Source organism: Amphiura filiformis, chromosome 9 (genome assembly GCF_039555335.1).
Source record: "Amphiura filiformis chromosome 9, Afil_fr2py, whole genome shotgun sequence".
NCBI lineage: Eukaryota > Metazoa > Echinodermata > Ophiuroidea > Amphilepidida > Amphiuridae > Amphiura > Amphiura filiformis.
In genome coordinates this window covers 21,625,203-21,651,056 of record NC_092636.1, presented here as the reverse complement: position 1 = coordinate 21,651,056, position 25,854 = coordinate 21,625,203, and the positions used below count along the sequence as shown (strand labels likewise).

The following is a 25,854-nucleotide window of genomic DNA, read 5'->3' as shown; positions in this document are numbered from 1 at the left end:
TCATGTTCGCATGTTTTAAAAGCACTCAATAGTAAGCACATATGCTAACTATCAAGTTTTTACGGTATTTACCAGATCAAATAGGGTAGGTGGAAAAACCCTACATACTTTAAATGTGACATGATCAAGGGGAATGAGTCACATGTCGGCCCTGGTCGAAAATGAGTTTTACACATGTTTCTAAAGAGGACATTTAGGGCTTTCAGAAACTGAAAACCCCATGTTGATACGAATTTCTTTTTGTGAAGTTACGTCAATTTATCAATCGCTGAAAACAATATAAAACAAAAGAATTTTAACACTTTCTTTGCCAATATCTCAAAATCAATATTACAACATCCGACTCATTTCCCTTGATCGTGTCACAAATTTGGTTATAAAATCTTGGATGAGTTTTAATTCCTCTCAACATTTTAATCATGATTCTAAATGCTGCGTACACTCCCACCAACTACTCAAACCACCAAAACAAAATCATGTCACCTGCATAACCCATTTGCCTTTCCAAGGCGCGAAAAAACAATTAAAACCTGGCCGGCAGATATAATCCGGTTTTCTCATAGAGAGGGAAGTGGTCATGTCAACTTGTGTTTATCTGTTTATCTTCACTTGTATTCCAATCTAATGGTTTGCAAGGGCTGGCTTAGCATGCTTGGGCACATGTTCTAATTATTGCTATGGCTACTGCTAGGTAGACAGTCAGCAAGTCAGTCAGACAGCTTTATTGGCTTAAATGTGTGCCCTGACTGTATTAAAGTGAACAGTGAGGACCAGTTTGATATTTTGCATGGATATGCAGTTGCACTAAATGCACCAGCAATTTTCCTCCAGAGTTTTAATGTTCTACATGGATTTGCAGTCATGACAAATGCATCAGTAGTTTTGACCCAAACTTTTTCCGATGTGGCAAAAGTGTTCAGAAGAGACACAAACCAAATTACTTGAGAGGGAAATCAAGAGTGATTACAAAAAATTACAGTTGAAGAACCTGAAATCATAATTTTGATGCAAAGAAATGCATATGTAGAAACTTCTGCCTTTGTATCTGGCCCAAAGCCAGGTTTTCAAAGTTTTAAGGTATGACAGCACAATCTGGTCTCACACTAGTGGGGCCACCCACCCCATTCTGGTCCCACTCAAATCGGGTATATATATAGATAATTACAAAACCTGTAGAAGGTATTTACAAAACAAATTATACAGTATTTATCTTCAGTAGATAGCATTTCATTCCACAAATAGGTAGCATTTTATAGGACAGTATTTCTCCATAAATGCTATCTTCAGTAGACAGCATTTCACTCCATAAATGCTATCTTCAGTAGATAAGATTTCACTCCACAAATGCTATCTTCAGTAGATAACATTTCACTCCACAAATGCTATCACCCTCACAAATGGTATCTTTACTAGAGAGCATTTCATTTCATTCTACAAATGCTATCTTCAGTAGATAGCATTTCACCAGGGTCATTCCACAAAATGCTATCATCGGTAGATAGCGTTATACTTTAATTTTTGTTTTTTAATCTTTAGTAGAGCATATTTTACTCCACAAGTATTGCCTTTCATTAGATTGCAACTTTCAGAAACAACATGTAACATAGAAAGCAAAATTAAACTTCTACGCTACTCAAATTTGGTACACTCACTGCAGCACTTTCACTGGGTCAATTGGTTGCACTCTGATCGCAGTCATCCTAATATATATACTACTAGCTACCAAACAGGGTGATGACAATCTGGGAACTGCTGCAGCCAGAATGGGCTGCTTTGTGCTCTCATACCTAAGAAGCTTTGTTTTCAAAATTCCAAGCAGAACTATTGAAATGGATCTCTTTATCGACACTCTAATGAATGAAAATATTATCCTTTCAACTTCAGATCTTTTGAAACATGCAACCAAAGGGAAACATGTTTTGCCAATGTTGGGCTTAACTCAAAGACTACCATGTAATAGAACGATAAAAGCGCCATTTGAATTCCCTGATACATTCCCTCTTTTCATTCACCCATTTTCATAATATCATTTTTCCAAGAATATACACATCAAGAAGCAGCTGTCAGAGAGGTCTTTATAAACAGTTGAACATGACGCTAACCAATCTTGCCTTACTTGAACTCTGCATTGAGTTAAGGTTAGCAACTATTTTAAACGGTTGCGATTTGGTAGTTCAGATCATCTTGCGAATGGTAGTGAGCTTTTGCATTGATCATTTCATAGCGAGTGTGTAGAAGAATTCAAATATCACAGTTATACTTTTGTAGGTCTTGTGGTTCTTGAGTTATGTTGTAAAGAGGGCTGAAACAACAACACTTTGGTAAAATGTACATAACTCATTAACAATGTTAAAATCAAGCAAGTTTTCAAAGTATATGATTTGAAGAATGAACTTTTGCAAAACATCAAAGCGTTATTTTCAATAATATATTGATTTAGATAATGAAAATCAATTTTTTTTTGGTTGCTTCGACCAACAATACCTTGTCTACCCTTAAACTATTTTTTTTTGCAATAGCCACTGGACATTAATTAGATGTAGCTAGGGAAATACAGTATGACAATTACAGATATTTTTATTCAGGGCTTAACTAAATCACCTAACCTAATTATATTTCTATACCCGTTTTACCTTTATAGCAGGTTTCAAGTTATAACCTGCTCTGGATCAAATGAGTCCGGCCCGTCTTTCAGAAAATTTAATTACATCATATTAATATAACATATAAACCCTTTCTAGAGTTGACAACTTCAGAATTGTTAACTCTACAATATACAATACAGTACATTTTCTGCCGATTTTATCATTAGTAAATGATAGTAAATCCTATAGCCATTAAAAGCCTCTTCAATCAGTGAATGATAGTAAATTCTCTACCCATTAAAAATATTTTCAATGTTTAATTTAGTATTGATGTTGCCAGTACAGGATACCAACTTTATGATTGCAAAGTTTATATCCCATGTTTATTCTAAATATTATTCTTTCTCAAAGCATTTTATGGTTGTAGCAGCAACCGTAATAACTCACAATGGACAGCCAATAATTCATGAAATGCTATCTTCAGGAAGTAGCGAGGAAATAACATACTTTGTAGACTGGAAGGGTTTATATGTTGTAGACAGAAATAAATAAACCCTTTCAAGAGTTGACAACTTCAGTATTATTGTTAAGTTCACAATATAGCAAATTATCACTCGGTAAATTTTATCACCAGTTTATGATTGTAAATCCTAGAAAAGAAATATTATAAAGCTAAGATTTTTAATGTTTAATTTTGTATTGTGGATGCCAGAATGGAATACCATTATTTATGATTACAAAATGTTTATCTCCAAGGAATCTCTCTCTGTGTTTCAGGTGGTGCTAATGAACTTCTGCTGTGGTCTTCACAAGAGTACTCCATCTTGTTCGATCTGATGCCAAGAGTGACCATGCTAACCAGCTTCACTTCATTGGTCCAAGATGTTGATGGACGTCCCCTTCCATGTCAGCATTCTGTAGCTTCTTGCACACTTTTTTTTCTACTCCTCTGTGATTCTTGACAACATGGCAGAATTACATCAGCTTTCTCTCCATTAATGCCATTCCTGATGGTAAATGTATATTTATCTTATCTAAGATCCAGGAATTTGTTTTCCAGTTTTTCCATGTTCCTTCCTGTAACACCACATCTCAAAAGCACCACTTCCATGTATATCTAAATATTAGTCTTTCTATAAGCATTTCATGGTTGTAGTAGACATCCATAAGAACTCATCAGGCACAGTTAGTAATTCAAGAAATGTCATCTCCAGGTAACTGCTGTCTTCAGTAGATATATAGCATTATTTCAGTATAAAAAGTGGTTTTTTTTTCAGTAATCGACAATGTGTGCAAAATATACTTTGAAATTGAATGTTGATATCTTCAATAGATAGCATTGGATTAAAAAGAAGCTGTATTTAACAGACAACATTTGACTTAAAAATGGACATCATTCCAAAAATGTTATCTTCAATAGTAATCATTTATTCTAGAAATGCTATCATCAGTAGATAACATTTCATTCCAAACAAGACAAATACTGTAAATACCATTTCTCTCTGTAGTAAACAGCATTCATTCCAAAAGTGCCACATAGTAGATAGCATTTCATAAACAAAAATGCTATCTTCAGTAGATGGGCCATTCTTCGGTCACGTGTGTGACATAACTAGGGGTATTTCACACTAATGCTCCTGTGCCTGCTTTATAAATAAAACAGATAACACCATATCTTTTGCATGATAGTTACACTAATGTCTATACTCTTCAAATATATATATTTTTTTTTTTTTTTACGTTGTGTTATTTTCGTGTCAGGGGACAACAAAGGGTCGGTCACGTGTGTGACATCAGACGGATGCAAGTTTTTGGATTTTAAAATTCATTTCTAAATTTCTGTGAATGTACAAGGACCTACATATTCATACCGAATGTAGTAAAGCATTGATATCTTACAATTACAATGACACCAACATTGACAAGAAACATTCATGCCTAGCTGTGTTAATTGGGGGTTTGATACTAAACGTTTGGTAACGTGTGTGACATTTGGTTTTGTTCGTCTGAATGTCACACACGTTACCAAACTTTTGGGTGAACAATTTAAGTATTTTATAAAAGCAAATTTGTTTCCAAATTTATTTATTATATGCCCTATAACCAACTAAATGTATTATTTAGGGAAAAACAGTGGTGTCATGTCAACAATCACTTCATACAAACCTTCCATTAAAACTGAAATAACCGGATGGTGACACAGAAATCCATATTCTTAGGGGTAGGGGTAAAACATGGGTCAGTTTTTGCTCTTTTCAAGAATATTTCAGGTGATGTTGAGCTAAATCCATGTGTTTAGGTTCATTTTGTGATTTACTTTTATATGGCAACTACAAATCGGGTAAAAATTACATGTTTGGATTTTTTTCTTCCATAAAGTCCATTTTAAGCCTATTTGTGTGTACAATCAAGGTTTTATCACATTTGTGAGGACACAACCACAAAATGATACCATAGCAGCAAGGTATCAAGAATGTTGGTACCTATTTTGGTGTCAGTGGATAGAGGAGACCCATAGCTATACATTGATACCAAATTCAACATCATAGGGTGCTCTTAATGGAATTCCATGGCGGAGTTTGTACGTCACACACGTTACCAAACTTGTCACACACGTGACCCCGGTCACGTGTGTGACTTGTTAATTATCATGAATTATGTAAAAACTAAGAATAATAATTTCCATTTAGGAAGCTGGAATGGAGGGTATAATCAGTCTACCTTTTGACATAAAATATGAAGTTCAGTTAATAAAATCTTTTCTGATGGTAAAAACAATTGCATGTTTTTGGTCACGTGTGTGACATACAAAACCAATTAATTTGTTTAGATTTAATTACGATTGTTGTGGTTTGAAAAAATTTTCAACAGTTCTGATTTGTTTTAGTGGCGTCATAACAGCATATTTTTCAGGAAATTAAAAAAACACAATTATAACAAGTTAAAACTGCAGTAAGTGTTAAAATGGCCCAAAAACCTTACTTTCAGACCCAAAACTAACAATTATGTTAATTTATGCAAATTAGGGTGTTCGGTGATTAATTTTTCATGAAAATTACAGTTCTTAAAACTTTGAACTGTACTTGTCACAAAAAAGTTTAAAAATAAATGATACCTACAATTTGATTTTTTTCAAATTAGTTTCATTTTCTGAAGAATGGCCCAGATAACATTTCATTCCACAAATGCTATCTTCAGTAGATATCATTTCATAAACAAAAATGCTATCTTCAGTAGATATCATTTCATTCCACAAATGCTATCTTCAGTAGATATCATTTCATAAACAAAAATGCTATCTTCAGTAGATAACATTTCATTCCACAAATGCTATCTTCAGTAGATATCATTTCATAAACAAAAATGCTATCTTCAGTAGATATCATTTCATAAACAAAAATGCTATCTTCAGTAGATAACATTTCATTCCACAAATGCTATCTTCAGTAGATATCATTTCATAAACAAAAATGCTATCTTCAGTAGATATCATTTCATTCTACAAATGCTATCTTCAGTAGATATCATTTCATTCCACAAATGCTATCTTCAGTAGATATCATTTCATTCCACAAATGCTATCTTCAGTAGATATCATTTCATTCCACAAATGCTATCTTCAGTAGATATCATTTCATAAACAAAAATGCTATCTTCAGTAGATATCATTTCATTCCACAAATGCTATCTTCAGTAGATATCATTTCATAAACAAAAATGCTATCTTCAGTAGATATCATTTCATTCTACAAATGCTATCTTCAGTAGATATCATTTCATTCCACAAATGCTATCTTCAGTAGATATCATTTCATTCCACAAATGCTATCTTCAGTAGATATCATTTCATTCCACAAATGCTATCTTCAGTAGATATCATTTCATTCCACAAATGCTATCTTCAGTAGATATCATTTCATAAACAAAAATGCTATCTTCAGTAGATATCATTTCATTCCACAAATGCTATCTTCAGTAGATATCATTTCATAAACAAAAATGCTATCTTCAGTAGATATCATTTCATTCTACAAATGCTATCTTCAGTAGATATCATTTCATTCCACAAATGCTATCTTCAGTAGATATCATTTCATTCCACAAATGCTATCTTCAGTAGATATCATTTCATTCCACAAATGCTATCTTCAGTAGATATCATTTCATTCCACAAATTTCAGTCTAGTATTTCATTTTATTTTACAAATGCTATCTTCAGTAGACAGCATTTTATTCCACAAATGCCATATTCAATAAAAAGCATTGATTCCACAAATGCTATATTCAGTAGAAAGCATATTATTCCACAAATGCTATATTCAATAGATAGCATTTATTCCACAAATGCTATCTTCAGTAGAGAGTATTGTAGTCCACAAATGCTATATTTAGTAGGTAGCATTTCATTTCATTCTACAACTGCCATATTTGGTAGATGGCATTTCATTCCACAAAATGCCATCTTCAATAGGTAGCATTTTATAGGATAGTATTTCTCCCCAAATGCTATCTTTAGTAGATAGCATTAATGCTATCTTCAGTTTAAAATGTCAATCCACAAATGCCATCTCAACCACAAATGGTATCTTTACTAGAGAGCATTTCATTTCATTCTACAAATGCTATCTTCAGTAGATAGCATTTCACCATGCTCATTCCACAAAATGCTATCATCGGTAGATAGCCTTCAACTTTAATTTGTTTTGTTTTTAAATCTTTAGTAGAGCATTGTATTGTCTTGTCTTTCATTAGATTGCAACTTTCAGAAACAACATATAACATAGAAAGCAAAATCAAACTTCTATGCTACTCAAATGTGGTACACTCACTGCAGTGCTTTCACTGGGTCAACTGGCGTCTTTAGTGGATGTTATTGCTCTGAAGATGCTCTGAACATATAACATACATAAGACTTATCATTTGATGAATAGAGCAAAAATCAGAAGCACTATTTTTAAGGAGGCTACACAATCATTTTGTTGTTTAGCAAAAATGATTTCCAGGACATAAGTTTGTTTCACTTCATCACATCACATCATGTGACCAAGAAATAGTAAAATACAACTTTTTGCATTAACACATTGAAATTTCAAAGACACTTTGCAACTAAGATACCAGTGGGTTGTTAAAGCTAAAAAGGATGTGCAAACTTTAATGCAAAAGGTCTACTCCCACCAATTTCATTTAACTTTCTTTGTTGCAGATATTAAAACAAAGTAATGCTTTTGATGCTAGAATGGGCTAAACAAAGAACAGGATGTGGCGAAATCAAAGCACTTTCAATCCTTTAAATAAATGTTATTGATAAACGTATTTCACAGTTTGAAATCCATAAAGGTTGACATGAGATAATTCCCATGATTGGATATAAATACACCTGTCACCAGATCTCCACTAAACTGTTTTGCAAATGGAATCACGGTTCACGGGTAAAAACCTATGCAAGTATGCCTTTCACAGTTCTCACTTACTTTTATCTTCTTTATCCTTGTGTGCAATTTAATCAATCCAATCACTGGCCTTCCATCATCCACATGGGAATGACAAGGAAGGTAAATATTTATAAATTCAATATTTAGGTTGAGAATGCAGATGGTCAATTACAAAGTCACATTGCCTCCCTAAGGCAAATAAATGGAATTGAGCATCAAATTCTATAGTATTCTCATACTAAGTCAGTGCAGTTTGGGACACTTCACTCCAGGTTTTCTGGAAATGTATGGTATGGTCTAAATGAACGGGTGATGATCTCAAATCTGCGGTTCAGGAAAATGCTTAACATTACAAAAAGCCCTCAGCTGACAACAAATTCCGAATTTTCTTTACAATTAAAAAAATCAGAATTGTACATTTTCATGACCATATTTGGAATCACCATGACAAATTGTATTAAAATGAGTAAAAACAAGCCAAGTATTGGTTCAGTGGTTCTTGAGATAGCTTTTAGTATTTTGAGAAAAATGTCTCTAAACCTTTTATGTTGAAGCCTTTGGCTACCATGAAAAGCAATAATGGTTAAGTAAATCATTAAGGGCTGGGGTATGAACGTTTGGACAGTATTTATTGTGGGACATGAGAGCACATCAGACCTATCGAATTGTATTTCTGAATCTGAAGAATGTCCTTCTGATATCAAATAATTTTGATTTTTGAAATTACAATGTAATACACATTTTATGGCAAATCATTAAAATTGATATTTTGATATTTAACAATACTGAAGTAAACTTTATAAATCTGATGATATGTACTTAAAGTGTATGTAGGTGGGATGAAAAGCCGACGATCAATTGAAAATTTTGACCTTTCGTATTGAAGATATGGATTTTTTCCCCAAAACACACAAAAAAAGAGGTCTTTTGGGGAAAAAATCCATATCTTCAATATGAAACGTTAAAATTTTCAATTGATCGTCGGCTTTTCCTCCCAGCTACATACACTTTAAGAATATATCATCAAATTTATCAAATTTACTTCGAGGACGGTTATATATCAAAAATGTGAAAAATATCAACTTTTAATAATTTGTCATAAAATTTGTATTATACCGTGAATTTCAAAAAATGAAAATTATTTGATATCAGAAAGACATTCTTCGTATTCAGAATACAATTCGATATGTCTGATGTGCTATCGAAACGCCCAAAACGCTCATTCCAGATCCCTTAAGTGTCCCTTTAATTTCTACACAGAAGTCACAATTTCATGTTGGATACCTCCCTGCGTGTTAGAGTAATGAACTATAAATAATACAACTACAAAACTGTTCAGTAGTCATTATTTTATCAAACAGGCTAATGGGCTATTATTTATGTCTTTTTTATCTAATGACACACCCTGTAAGTAGAAATACTGGTCATACTAGATTTCTGAGTCAATATTTAGCTGATAAAGATCTTGATATCATCGGCAAACAGCGTGATATCCTTCACCCTTCTCCTCACTCAATTGGTAAATACTAAGAATCGGCTCGATGAATATTTCTCTCGTCATTGAGCTAGATTTAGATGCTTTAACTTCCTCAAGTGGGGTGAAATTGCTCTGGGACAAGCAGCGCTACTCTAAATGGTCACTCGCATGGAATGCCTCAGGAGTGGGAAATTCGCTTTTTGAATGCTAAGAAAAGCTATGACCACATCGAGTGCATTTAATGCAAGTCAGTTTCCTTTGTTTTCTTTCCATATATCCCATAAAAGCACTTAAACTAAGCCCCAGTTCTCTTGAAATTGTTTTATGGCTGGGACAGGGACCTTTTATCAAGCCTTTCAATTTCCCGTTTAAATGAGAACCGTGGTTTGGCTTACATTTCACAAGCTGCAGGAATATAAATATGGTAAACAATAATGATATAAAAAATAAATCAAAGCACTTTACATTTCTTCCGCTGTCATTAGAATGTGTCAGCTGCCATACAATACCCAAGGCATGCTCATACCTATGGACAGCGCTCAATGGACACTACAGGTCCCCCCATTTCACCCCTGGGTAGAGAGAGGCAATTGAGGTAAAGCGCCTTGCCCAAGTGCATAACATGATGGCACCGCTGGGGTTCGAACTTGCAACCCTCCGATTGTGAGGTAGAGCCTGTAACACTGTGCTACTGTGCCCCAAACTGCTTGCAATTATATTTCATAACAAACACATACTTTGATCAAAGAAACTGTTGCCAAACCTGCATCCAATAGACATTTCCACCTTTACATTATCCTCAGTCACTATAATCAACTCATATTGCACTACTTTGGTGCACTAGCTGACTGTACTGGACTAAAACTGAACTAAATTGAACTGAATTGAACTGAATTATAACATTTTTTTCTCCTTCAGCATTACGTTGAGTGGATGATATGTTCATCCTTCAAACTGACAGCACACCATACATTTGAATTTGGTAGTTAGTAGTACAAAATAGTTAAGTGTCTAGCCATCTAATAATCTTCCCAGTCCAGACTAAACAAAGAAATTCTATGGTTTCCTATACTTCAAATTTTACCAAAATAAAACATTTGACATGATCTGAATTTGTGAAAGAAAATAAAGAAGAATTCCATTCAAACTTTTTTTTGTGACTAACATGTACAAGTTGAAGTCCAATATGAATTGTGATTTACTTTGCTCATCTGATGCCCCCGTCAGACTTTCCTGCCGCTTGCCGCTGCCGCAAGCGGCAGGGCCTTTCAACCAATGACAAGCCTTGATTGTGTCCATTTGTCTGCAATGGGCGTGCGCCACGCTGCTCAGCGCCAGGGTAGTATGAAACCAGCATAAGGCAGCTGTCCTGAAGCTAACTTGGTCATTCTAAGCTCTTACTCAAGTGTTAAGGTACAGAGGTCCAATAGAGTGTGCATATATCCTGTAGCAATCCTTAAACCCACTTATAACATGTATGGACCCATTCCATAACCAACTCATAAGAGGGATGAGCACACCCTTGAGTCCTCTTATGGACACCAATGTGCCTCCGAGGTAGTCACCTCATCAATTAAGAAAAATCTATGAATTTTGATTAAGAATTAAGTCAAGCTTAGCAATAGTTTTGTGTTTATGTTGTCAACACTATTTATTCCTTGTATGAAGGAATGGAGTATGTTGTTCCTTGATTATAAAGAAGATGGTGATTCTTGTGTCACCACAGCTGCTGTGACAGTGTTACCAGGACCAAGGGGTATGTATTCCTGGGATACTTTTTAAATTTGGGATTTGCTGGTGTCGGGCAATTGAGTTTTAAATATACAAAATGCAAAATGTATGCCACACTACCATCAATGATAACAGGGATAGTAAGAGTAACAAGAATGATAATAATAACAACCAACAAAAACCACAACAACCAACAACAACAAAAATACAAACAACAACAACAACAACAACAACAACAACAACAACAACAACAACAACAAAAATAGCATCAACAACCAAACACATTACTCACTTTGCTGCCATGGGATGGTCTCCACAACTTCTTGAATAAGTTTGGTTTCATTTAACCTGAAGCTCAACATGAGGGCACTGGACCATTCCTTTTTGCTGAGGGTGTCTTTTACTAGGCTAGGGGTGATGTCAAGTGTCAAATCAAATGGGTCAAAGGTCAAGCTGCTATCCAAGGAGTACACTAGTAATCCTTCTGTTGTTGTAGCTGCCCACTGACGACCTGGAAGTAAATGTAAAATTAAATATAATTAAATAATCATTATTGGCAACGGGCATTAATAACATTAAAAAACAGTAAAAACTGTCCCAATATTTTGAACATGAACAAAATTGAGAAATTATACATACATTTATCACATTCTGCACAATAGTACACTACATGATTCCTATATTGGCTGCATGCACAGGTACACTGTTGCCAACCTGACTGCATGGAACATAGTACCAATGCTGCTACTTCAAACAATCCACCAGCAGTGGTACTACACTGGTACTCCCCTGTAATGCACAGTACCAGCACAGTACATTGGCGACAGTGTACCTGTACAGGTGGCTGCAATAGGAATCTGGTTGTGTACATTTAGGTAAAAGCAGTTTTCAATCAAGGCCAGCATCATTATTCTGGTATAGTCAATTAGAGATTTTGCGCAAGAAAATGTTATTCTTCATAAAAAAAATGTCAACATTTGGCCACTTTTGAGAAACAAAAAAAAATCCATTTGGCATACTAAAATTCTAAGACTGTGGAAATGGCCCGGCATTGTAAAAACTGGTTTAAGATACATGTACAATCAAAACAAGAACATGAAGGACATTAACTGCTCTTATGTGAGTCCACCTAACACAATTTTGGTGCCATTTTCACCAAGTACAAAAATAGCAGTTCTATCTGATGTTCAATCAATCATGCTGTACAGTCCCAATTGAATATGCTTTACATCTGGTTTAATTTACTCATATCCTTCACAAATGACTGAAATTTTGATTTGATTTGTAATTAGTTTTGATTCCACCTGAATTGTTCCAAGTCCAAAGGGTCCATACATTTCAGGTCATCCATGAACTCAACTAAATGGTTGAGGTGGTGTGATGATTTTATTATGATATTCACTCCTACAATCAAGTCCATGATCACGTAAAATCTGAGACCATAATACTTTAGGTATTATATGGTCTCAGCGTAAAATTAAATCCACGTTATGATCAAACTGTGAATCAAGTTGCTGCAAAACATGTCATTATCAGGGGGGTGCACACCGACATCGCCTGGCTAATAATTATTTGGTGCAGCAGAGACACTAAAACGAATACACGGGATCGATACACGTGAATTGATATGCACGATTTTGATATCAGACAAAAATCTTCGGATACTGGGTTAGAAAATGATGAATATCTCATGATGAATGTCGTATACAAGCTTACTCACACAGCGAGAAATCAATTACCCCGGTTATATATAGTCAGTAGCCTTAGTCAGGTCACTTCACTAATTATGCATCTCATAAGGTCCGAATAAAATGGCCATGGGTGGCTGTGGATTCAACCTACCATGGCGATTTCTACCATGAAGATATCGGGGCGATGTCACTGTGGGGCGTAGCCAGTATCTCTTTAAAGGGGAATACTGGAATGTCATCTTTCCCTGGGTAAGATCTGACCATAGGCCAGTCCATGGCTAGAGGGTAACATGAGTAGGTTTCTTTCACCTTGAAGGCAAGGATAGTCTTGCAAATATGGACTAACTTTCCCCTAGGCCATCCAATATGCCATGAATTAGTATGACTACAACTGGTATCTACTGGTCAGTTTATACTCCTATTTCCACACAGCTCCACATCTGTTATTTTTATGTGCGCCTTTAAATATTTTTGAGGGGGTTGCAAAAACTGAACCTTTTGGTGTTAGAGCATAAAGACATTGGACTTTGCATGTGACAACACCACAAAAGTTAAATTTGTTGTCAAGCGGCAGATTTTAGATGCTGTTATAACACAAAAAGGTGGGTTGTAGATGCATGCCAGGCAAAGAAAATCTTCATGATCTGACTGACCTCAATACAGATCAAAATGAACAACTAACTGATACATGTATGCATGCATGATCTTTGTAAGATTGTGATCATTTTTGTAAATAATTTTGAGATATATGTGAATAAATTTGAATTGAATTGAATTTTAACTACATGTTTGTAAATTTGGAACATGCATGGGTAGGGTTTTGTCACAGAATGGTTAAATCAAACTTGATTCATTCCAAAAGATATTGTGAAATCCTCTCAAATTAACTACCGTATTGTTCCTAATAAGCACCCAGTCAGTCTCTATTAAAAGTTGAAAAAGCACTAAAATGTACTATTATTAAGTGCAAATATACATGAAAAGAATGTTAGATAATTCCTGGATATTATAGGAAATTAATTTCTCATGATGATAAGCCATTCCTCCTGCAAACAGACTCGTCTAAAACTGGAATGAGTGGTGTTATTGTGGTCATTTAATGTAAAAACGTACACAAAAAATTGATCCCTAATAAACGCCCAGCCTTCATGAAATGTCACGGCCCATGGGCGCTTATTAGGAACAATATAGTACTTTGTTAACTTCACCAGTGAAATGACAATCAATTTTGATACACTAAAAATCTATGTACATGTGAATCTTTGTAAGAATCCATTCATTGGTTTACAGCAAATTTTTACCCCTGAAAAAAGATACAGTGGAAAATAAATCAAATTGATGAGCTCTGGAAAACAATAAAAACCCAAGCGTGGGATTGCCTATTTTAGCTGCTTTCAAGTAGGGTGTTATCTCAATGATCAAAGTAGTTTCAGTCAATTGAAAACAGAATATTTTGTTGACTTTTTAAAGTATTTAAATATAGACACTAGTATTTAAAAGCAAAGTGGTAAAATGTAGGCCTATGCCTTAGAAGATATATGTGATGTGATCAAGCTAGATGAGTACCGTATTGTTTGTAAAAGGGGGGCGTTTATTGGAAGTGAATTGTCAGTGAAAAAAGATTAAAAATCGTGTTCAATTTCCCGATGGTGCTCCTATCAAAAGGAGAGATTTACGACTATACATGATTCTACCATAATTAGGCAATGAAATGGATGGGAGTTGAGTCATAAAAGGTTTTGTCCATTCAATTTAGCGATCGTGACTGACATGACTGATGCAAGTTTTAAGCTTACCTACACGATATGTCATGGAAATGTTCGCATTTTTTGTCAATTTTTCATAGAAAAATTGGAGGGGGGCGTTTATTAGAGGGGGAGCGCTTATTACAAACAATACGGTAGTTTGATGTGAATATTGACTTTGAGATATAGCTAATAATGGTATTCCACTTCCTTTGTATTTTATTGTTTTGAACAACACTAAAACAGCTATATCTCTGGAATCATAAGTCCAATTGTCATGGGATTTTCAGTACAATAAAGCTCTGACAAAGATACAAACAATGAAATTAAAAAATACGGTTTGATATTGTCTTACAAATGACTCATTTGGTGTGATCGCACGACATATAGTCAGTTGCATTATTGATCTCGGGCTCCACACAAGTTGAGTAGATTTCCTGTGACATTAAAAGCAGAAGTGAAAGTATACATCAAATTATCACACAGCGAATCTCTTAAAAATGTGATATACATGTGCAGCATGCGTGCAAAGAACTTGACACTTTACATTTGAGCGCATTTGATATATATCTAATAAAATGTTATCTTTACCCGACAAAGTGATGTTTGTACAAATTTTGCTTATCATGCTTTTAATTTGTCAACAAGATGACATTTACAAAGCTTTAAAATGACAAATTGACGGTTGCAGGTGTATTCAAGTATATATAACAAATGTAAATGTTATGATCGTTATCAGCCTCATTCTGGAGTTAACATAAACTACCACTCTCCCTTTTAGCCATTTATACAACCAAGCTAGCTTCAAATTGACCTGAACAAATCCAGTTTAGCATTAGTCCATCCAGCCAGCTGACAAATGATGACACAACATTGAATTCATCTGATTACGACTGATCACATACTCCGTTGACTGATTGCTCATTCTTCCTCAACATATCCACATTCAACCGCAAAGAAAAGTCAATTAATATCAAATCTGCACGCAAACATCGTCTTTTCGCGATATTACGTCAGTTTATTATATCAATATTATTGTTTATGCAATCTCATATTGCGGTTACATAATCAATGCACTATACACCACAAAAGTAAATCACCTTTTGTGTCTGTCTACAAACCCCTTTTTGGTTTATTATACAATTTCCCCATTTAGGTAAATATTTTGCTTTCAATGGGAATTGAAATAGATTAAATAGCTTTGGGGGAAAAGATAATTTTAGTTCAAATTAGTTTCACAAGATGACATTTGCTGAGGCAAGGAGTGACATATTGCATTGATCTTTCATAACTTGGTTCAGTTTACACGCTATTTTGATAACTTGCATATCCAAATAACTGAGCACTTTGTGCTGAAACAATGAAATATAAATGACAGTTTAAATATTTTCCAGTTTTTCCTCTGTGTTTTATGAGAATAGATCAAAGACAAACAGACAATGCTAGTCCTTTCCAATGAATCATGTAGGAGAAACGATATTTTACCATGTTTGCACTGAAAGGGTTGAAACACTACATGTATTAATTGCCTATATTTTGGTGTCCTTATTAATGGTTAGTCATCATTTGGCTTGGTTTCACTTGGGCAATTGAAAGTTTCAATTTTGCGATATTTTAGGCCAACATCAAGGTGAAATTTGGGGTTTACTGGGTCAATTTACAATTTTTCACTACTTTAGCACAATTCTAGTCAATTTCCAGTAGAAGGAGCTTGCCAACCCAGTAAGAGGCGTCTGGTGGCCAGGGTGTTAGCTAGAAATTAGGTTTGCCCATCATTTGAGTAAAATTGCCTGTCCTAATTAGACCTTCAAAACATTTTCGAAACTTCAACTTCCATTGAGGGTTCAAAAAGTTCAAATATGCGTTGCTTTGGCCTTGTTTAGCAAATCTGGTCTACTAAAAAGGTCAACAGCCTTTCTCAACACATCAATACCTTATAATTTAGCATCTGTTAAAGGCATTAATTTTGCCCGTCTCAGGAGGAAACTAAAAACGAGGGGCAGACGGGTGGCTAGCTAAGACACTGCTGGTGGGACACTCTACCTCTTGTCTCCTCCTGATATGCTACTGCTATATTCGTAGTCAAGCAGTTGTTACTCTCGACTATGACCTATAGTGAGAATCGTCTATCTTGCATCTCCATATGTATGAATATCATCATGATATGATTTTTTACTGTTTTTGCTTATAATAAAGGAAAATATTACGCAAGTTCAACCCAAGGTATTGTATAATTACTTTTTGACATTTCTTTTCATTTGTTCATGAATTTTAACATACTTATACCGGAGTTTTCTTTTCTGTAGTGTAATTAGTCATTATATTAGTCATAGTCACGACTACTTTTTTTACTTGGTACAGACTAGTTGACTACAAAAATAAACTGAGAGTTGCAGAACCCTCACTTCTACGTAGTTTTGCCATGCCTCCAGTACACTTCAATTTTATACATGATATTCCATTACCTGGGCTGTGCATTATTCAGAATATGCGGAGCTGTGATTCAATCAAATGCTTCACGTGCCTGCCTTGAAATTATGCAATAATGTGCCGTTTTAATGTTTGAATTGCAGAACAGTTCAACACATTTTAAGTGGTTGGCTATGCAGCTTGATGCATATGGCTATTTTGGTTGGAATCCATACCCCTATGGAAGACATAGTCTCCCACACAAGGGGTGAAGATTTCAAAATGGAGTCACCCCTTCAAGCAATGCCACTTGAAATTCTCACTCCCTGTGTAGGGGGTGTATGGATTTCAACTGGAATAGCCCGATATGCCTCTTAGCAATGTGGCCTGTCCTTAACATCGTTATACACCTGCACACGCCAGCTTAATCAAAACAGTCTGAAATATTTGGGCAAAGAACTTGAATATTCTTTTTCACGCTATTGGGTCTGCACTGTGTATTATGCTTCACAGATCTGGAGGGATTCTTAATGTTGAATTGGGTTCTTAACTTTGAATTGGGTAGACATGTGTGGCTGGGACTCCAACAAGATACCTAAAAACTAGGCAAAAATTAACACAAATTTTGTTGAAAAACATGAAGAATTTGCACTTTTTCCAGATTTTTGGAATATATTGAAAAACATCCCAACTCTAAACCATTTTTCATAAAATTTCAACCCAAAGTTATAAGAAAAAGCACCCCAAATATGCCCACAAAATCACACCTACCTTTCCAATAGGAGCAACACCCCCCCCCCCCATTTGTAGGCTCAACTTGGCTGTACCCTCTGCCTAAAAAAACTTCAAACAATGGGCTCAGATGCATCTTGCCCATCAGTGTTTCAAACCTCAACAAATAATTTTGCACAGACAGCACCATTCTTGGTTTCTGTACATACAAGCATAAACATGTTCCATGTTGATTTTGTCTTTAATGTAGAAGCTACTATGCCAAACTCTTTTTAAAGCAATTGCTTTATAAAAAAAAGTACAACAGGCTCATTAGGTAAAATATTATTTTGGTCCTATTTTAGATCTTTTCAGGATGGCCCTTAAGGCAAACAGTGATCATGACCAACCACAGTGGTGGCAGAAGCATTAAAATATAGGGGGGGGGGACAAGCATATTTTGTTTCTGTTTTACTAGGCCTTTTTTGTGAATAATTTTCAATATCAGACTATTTTAGCCTCAAATGAAGGTGTGTTTTGCTATTTGATGGGCCAGTGCGTGCGAAGCGCACAAAATTTTGCAATTTTACCCCATTTTGGCCCAAAACATAGTGTATTTCGTGCTAAGAAGGAAGATCAACAGGGCAATTATTGCTTTTTTTTCTTCTATTATTATTTTAGGAAGACGTCCCCCCTTGTCAAAATTTAAGGTGAGATGTGTACCCCCATATCCCCCGCTTCTGCCGCCTATGCGCAACCATCAATTCAACCGATCAATTTCTGACAATTTCAATGCGTCTTTGACCAAGCAGTATTTGGATATCGCATTCAATACACTGCGACAAGTAGGAGCAATGCAGTACACAATTGGTGTGAACAATCATACCACGCCAAGTGATCATCAAACATGCTGTTTGCCAGTTTGTGATTGGTTGTGGTGTTTTATTTACATCTTTCAGAACTATTTTGGAAGATTTCTGATCAGCGGCCAAAACAGTCTGTACAATAGGGTGGATTTAAAAAAAATAAATAAATATAATGTTTATATTGGAGCCTTGATTCTCCCTTCAAATTCTATGAGAAATCTCACCAAATGTGCTGAATGAATGAGCCCCTTAATTCATTAAAACACCTGCAATCAGGGAAAAAGAAAAAAATATAGTTGGCACAATTCAACAATAATGTTGAAATTCTCATACAGCTCTGCTAGTTCAGTGAGATTACTATACCTATGAATAATAATAAGTACAAGCCTTCCCCTTTCTCCTTCCCTCCCCCATTCCCCCCACAATCAATGTTGGGAAAACTGAAGAACTCAATATCAAAACTGCTTTCAACAACACTGAATTGGGAGAGAGCAGTGACCGGGTGGGTATTTACATAATTTTGTGTTTCTGAGTGTACCAACATTATTTTGCTTGATTATACCTACAAAATTACAAATTACCATCGAATATGAAAACAATCTCAGAATGTCTCTTCCTATAAAGGTCATTAAACTCATTACCCAACTGTTCATTGTGGTTTGCATCATTTAAGATTTATGATCATAAAACTAAGCTGCTTTGATCACATTTCAAATCACTTGTAATGATTACTGCACTACTGTCGTCATTCTGACCAAATATGAGCTATCAGCATCAATAATTAATTAACTCATCATATTTCATTCTAATTAAAATCACTTTTTTTTATTAGTATTTCAGCTTGACATTTAAATCATTAAATTTTCCCCTCCGCCAAGCATCACGCAAGTGCATATTACAAGTATCTATTAGATTCCTACTCTAGTACTTACAAAATGTATAATTATCTATTTAATGTACTGCGCTCTCTGTTCGTGGAATTTGCATGTAAATTGAGCCTTTGCATTATTATTAATGACAGTAGATGAACTTTTTTGGCAACTACAATTTTCTTTTTTGTTTTTGTGTGACCCTTAAGGGTATCCGTAGGGAGAACACTTTGTTTTACGGCCAGGTCTGGCCAGGTGCATGTTTGTTCGCAGTCTACAGGTGTAACTAGGTTGTTGTATATTCTATAATTTTCCTGGTGTGTTAACTGTGATTACATCTAGACACCAGTTTATTTTTTATTTGAACGGGACCCTAATTTAATGAGAAAAACGCCCGAAAAGAGAGGCCCGCAAAAGCCGATTTGCAGACAATTTTGTAGCTACAGACAGCTCAGTATTCCATATAACAACTACGGAAACCAATCAGTGCCAGAAGTGTTGATTTATATTTCATCCACTTAGGTTTGGCTTAACCCACTAAAAGGTAAAACTTTAAGGCTGATCATTTTAATTATAAATGTAGTGTGTGTGTAAAAGTATATTTCTCAAAATGGAGGAGAGCGCCTATGACTATTGTCCGTTCTGTCTACATGGTCTATGATAATTATTTTCTTACCGAAATATATTCACTTAACACAGACCACGGTTGCCAAACAAATGAGGGCAAACCGCTGGGTCAAATCATTGAAAAGTCGCCTAATATTTTTTTTTATCAACCGTTGGTTTCTATGAGATAAAAAACTACCAGAAGTCGCGATAAAGCCAATGTTGAGAAGTCATGCAATATTTTTCTTAACCATCAATTGGTGTCTATAGGACAGGAAATTGTCATGAGGAAAATCTTCAAAACTCATCCTATTGACCTAGGCCTATTACATCGCTGGGTTTGGCAACCCTGCAATATATACAGTTATATAACATCGCACCGCATTGTGAGGTGAACGAACTGAATGTTGACATTGTATTCAGGATTTAAAACAAGAACTGTCTTTAACCAGACAATGCGGTTGGTATAAAACATATAGCGTGTGATATCATGATATCAACTTCAAAATCTAAAAACAAAAGTAAAGAAATAATTTAGGGCTAAATAAATAAACAGCGTACAGCAGGTGCTATCTTGTCAATAATGATAAGAGGAACATGAAAAAAACCAGCAGAGAGCATGCACCCCAGTAAAGAGTTAAATAAAGAAAGGAAAAATCATAATGTGCAGAAGGCCTACTTTTCGGATGATATTCACAGAAACAAAAATAAAGAACTAAAGATCTAAAAACAAAAGTAAAGAAAATGAGGGCGAAATAAATAAACAGCGTACAGCATGTGATGACTTGTCAATAACGATAAGAGGAGCATGTACCTCAATAAAGAGTTTAAATAAAACAAGGAAAATCATAATGTGTAGAGGCCTACTTTTCGGATGATATTCACTGAAACAGAAAAAAGAAATAAGTTTAAAGAATTATATATTTTAAGATTAGATAATGAACAATCATACATAAAAATTTGACAGGTGTCTGATGATATTTATACACTTGAGCAAAAAATAAAGAACTACTTAACACGCGACATAAATAAATAGCCATATTTTATGAACGAACTGAATGTTGACATTGCGGACCAGGATTTGAAACAAGAACTGTTTTCAAAAAGAAAACGCGGTTGGTATAAAAACATAGCGTGTGCTATCATGATATAAACTTCAAAATCTAAAAACACAAGTAAAGAAATAATTTAGGCTAAATAAATAAACAGCGACAGCAGGTGCTATCTTGTCAATAATGATAAGAGGAACATGAAAAAACCCAGCAGAGAGCATGCACCCCAGTAAAGAGTTAAATAAAGCAAGGCAAAATCATAATGTGCAGGAGGCCTACTTTTCGGATGATATTCACAGAAACAAAAATAAAGAACTACGTTAGTACGCTTTAAAAAATTATATAATTTGAAATTAAATAATGCAAAATCATACATAAAATGTGACATGTGTCTGATGATAATTATACACATCGACCAAAAATTAAAAAAATACTTAACACGCGACATAAATAAACAGCCATCTATCAAGAATGACAAGAGGAACATGAAAAAAAACCACCTAATATATGAGAGCATGCACCCCAATAAAGAATTGCTTTAAAATAAAACAATGAAAAATCATGACATGTGAAATGTATGTTGATACACTTATAAATAATACTCAAGGGTGAAATAAAAAAATTATATAATTTGAAATTAAATAATGCAAAATCATACATAAAAATGTGACATGTGTCTGATGATAATTATACACTTCGACCAAAAATTAAAAAAATACTTAACACGCGACATAAATAAACAGCCATCTATCAAGAATGACAAGAGGAACATGAAAAAAAAACACCTAATATATGAGAGCATGCACCCCAATAAAGAATTGCTTTAAAATAAAACAATGAAAAATCATGACATGTGAAATGTATGTTGATACACTTATAAATAATACTCAAGGGTGAAATAAAAAACACCTTATCTACCGATATTTCCACAGTTAAACATACTCAGTGATCACTTGTACTAAAACAAAAATAAAGAAATACTTCACAAATGATAAGAGGAACACATAAAAAATAAATAAGCGAGCATGTCCCAAAAAAATTTGTAAAAGATAAAATAATGATAAAACGTACAAGAAGGGGCAAAATATTTGTCGCAAAAACTTATTAAATGCTCATTTGCTCTAAGATATTTAATGTTTGCAATTTACTCCTAGTTTATCATTTATTTATTATTTATCTAGGCTTATATATCTTTTATTTATTTATCTATTAATTTATCTATTTATCAATTTATTTCAATATCATTATTATTAAGTGCCTATTTATAATGATATTTAAATCTATCAACATTATGCTTACGACATACAGGAGTTATTATCCCACTTGAAATCGCCATATAAACACAAATTAATAAAGAAATACCCAATAGGTGAAATAAAAAGCTTGTTCCATCTTTTCAAGAATGAAAAGAGGATATAAAAATATAACAGAGCATGTCCTATAAACATGATAAAGAATTATTTAAAATCGCATACAAATGTGAAACATGTAATATGACATATAGTTAAGGGATCTGGAATGAGCGTTTTGAGCTTTTCGACAGTATTTTTTGTGGGAAATGAGAGCACATCAGACATATCGAATTGCATTCTGAATACGAAGAATGTCTTTCTCATATCAAATAATTTTCATTTTTTGAAATTCACGATATAATGCAATTTTATGACAAATCATTAAAATTTGATATTTTTCAAATTTTTGATATAACAGTCCTCGAAGTAAATTTTATAAATCTAATGACATATTCTTAAAGTGTATGTAGCTGGGAGGAAAAGCCGACGATCAATTGAAAATTTTGACCTTTCATATTGAAGATATGGATTTTATTTCCCCAAAAGACCTATTTTTGGGGGAATCCATATCTTCAATACGAAAAGGTCAAAATTTTCAATTGATCGTCGGCCTTTCCTCCCAGCTACATATACTTAAAGAATGTATCATTAAATTTATAAAATTTACTTCGAGGACTGTTATATATCAAAAATATCAATTTTAATGATTTGTCATAAAATGTGTATTACATTGCGAATTTCAAAAAATCAAAATTATTTGATATCAGGACATTCTTAGTATTCAGAATGCAATTCGATATGTCTGATGTGCTCTAATGTCCCACAATAAATACTGTCCAAACGTTCATACCCCAGCCCTTAACATAAAACAAAATAAAACGGTCATGATAATATGACATTAAGGGCGAACACCACTAATGAAGCGCCTTGGTTGAAATGCACGTGAAAATTAATGTCTTTCTTTGCTCAATTTGAGGCCTTTTTGGCTCTCATAGTTGCCTGATGTACCCGTTACATTTTATTAAGAAACAAGGTAGTATAGTTTCTCTCCATTGATTTTGCAATAGCGCCCAGGAGGGGGGCTCAGAGGGGCTTTCAGATTTATGCGGTGGGGAGGGGGGCTTAATGGCTAAAATCGCCAAAAACCGCCTGATTTTACATATCCCTCTAGCGTTGGTTGTCAGTAGATTGCAGTCACTCCTCATCAAGTGTTGACAAAGACAACAGTGGTTGTTGAAACGCATACACAGTAAGTGCATTTTCTTGGATCAGATACTACGAACTCTGGTTTACTAGTTTACTCTACCGATCCTGATGAATTTGTTCAATCAATAACGATATCTGGGGACCAATCACAAGCCAGATTCATTTAAAGATGCATTACATCATGACCAATTTTAGTTAGGCCAGAAATTGGCCTAACTCTCCATAGAATCCGTGTTAAAAAGTTATCCGCAATCCAAAGTCAGTAGTCCACTTGGGAAGCTAACAAACAGAGGGCGTGACGGTGACTGAAAAGATTAGATGTGAAAATCTATCAATTGTGCACAAATAATAATCAGAGTTTTAAGCTTAAATGCAATAGCCAGAAGCACAATTGGCAAGTGGAGTACGGAGAAGTCTAGCTACACCCTGGAAGGAAAAAACAGTATTTGAAACGAGGAAATGTGCAATATGACTTAATGTAATACATTAGAAAAGGCTTAAAAGGCAACTATTAGGCCCTGATTCATATTTAATCATCATTTAGGCCTGTAAATTAGATTGTCTGTGTAAATTTAGCAGGATCCGACTTTTTATGACGACTTTCAAAATGTGTTACATTTCAGAAACACCAAGCTGTTTGTGAGGTGGCGTTAGCTGTATGGGTTATAGGTTGAACTTTTTACAATATTTCTGGAAAAAAAATCCTGAAATCCATATATTAATTTTTACAATGGATGTCGTCATCTGACCTTCTGCTTGCAGAAAGGGAAGTTTTGAAGAACTGAGTTGTTTTCCGGCCCCTGTCTGTACAGAAAGTCAGTGGGGCTTATTTACTGGTGTGCACCCTAAAAGGCCCTTGTCATAACCAATGGTGGCGGCATGATTTTTCCCGTGCATGAGGGTTTAGGGAAAATTAAATTATATGTCTAAACTTGAGGTTGCATGTGTAAAACATGGTCTTTTTTTAACGCATGTTTGGGGTATTGAAATGATATTTTTTGGCTTGCACAATCATGGTAAAGATCCATGTCATACATAAGAGATTATAGGACATACAATACTTGGTAGGCCTAATGATAATGCGTAAACTTTGTACCTGTTAGGGAACTGAAATCAGACTGAAAACACAAACGCGTCATTCGAGGCTCTGTCTCCCCAGTTGCATTTACAGGGCCCTTGTTATACCCAGTGGTGGCGGATGATTTTTTTCTGGGGGAAGGGTCACACAAGGTTCTGAACAGAAACGTCACATACGGACCAACCCACACTACCGAGAACCGCGAATGCCGAGAACCGCGAAAGCCGAGAACCGCTCTAGTTTTACATCTTTTCCACTCCAGTTCTATTAAAGTTAATTTGTGTTTTTAAACGCTTGGGTAATCGAGTCAGTTTAAATAATTGGCCAATGTTGAACCCAAGTTCCTGAAGTCATCACTTGCTAGGATAATTCTTATCTTTAATAAATAACTTTGCCCATTCAAGATACAAACTTAAAGAATTTTTTTTCTTCAATTTTTTAAAATCAGTCACGCATGATCCTAGTAAGCAGCTCTAAGTCCAGGGACTCTCCAAATCCGTGGAAAAAACAAACAAAAATAATATAAAAAAACTCCATGTATATTGGTACTGAATGGTATCTGTACTCGATGATCGCTTCAGTCTTAAATTTTCAGTGTACTATACACCTGTTTTTCATTGAATACATTAGTAATTAAGCCTTGTGTGACATTGCTATGGATGGGTTACTACTTGCCCACCCCACACAATAAGTCTGTTACCTTTATCCCCCACCCCACACAATAAGTATGTTACCTTCGCAGCATAAACGGGTACCCATTGATACACCTTGGTGGAATGGAGCATATGCACTGTGGTCACTCAAAACTGCAATCTTATCCAAGGATCTGATGATTTTGAAGCCTATGCTACAAGTCTCCTCTTGTATTCAAATATTCATATACAGGGTGTATAAAAATGATTGGTACCCAATAGTTTCCTCTGATTTTGGACAAGACTGCTACATCAAAATACAACATAGGAGCTACATTATTTTATAGATGAATGTTATGAAAGGTCATAAAACTATCAATCCTAGGCATAGGATCCAATGTTGCATATTGAAGAAGCAGGCTTGTCAACAAAACTCCAAAAACTACTGGGTACCAAACATTTTGATACAGCC

At 34.8% G+C, this 25,854-nt stretch overlaps 1 protein-coding gene across 1 annotated transcript in view; it reads right to left on the bottom strand.

The window, feature by feature from the left end:
• LOC140160745 (periodic tryptophan protein 2 homolog) overlaps positions 1-25,854 on the bottom strand; it is a 257,332-nt gene that overhangs the window by 184,872 nt on the left and 46,606 nt on the right. Inside the window, 1 exon segment of the mRNA XM_072184045.1 lies at positions 11,518-11,736. Within this exon segment, the coding sequence (XP_072040146.1) occupies positions 11,518-11,736 (219 nt within the window).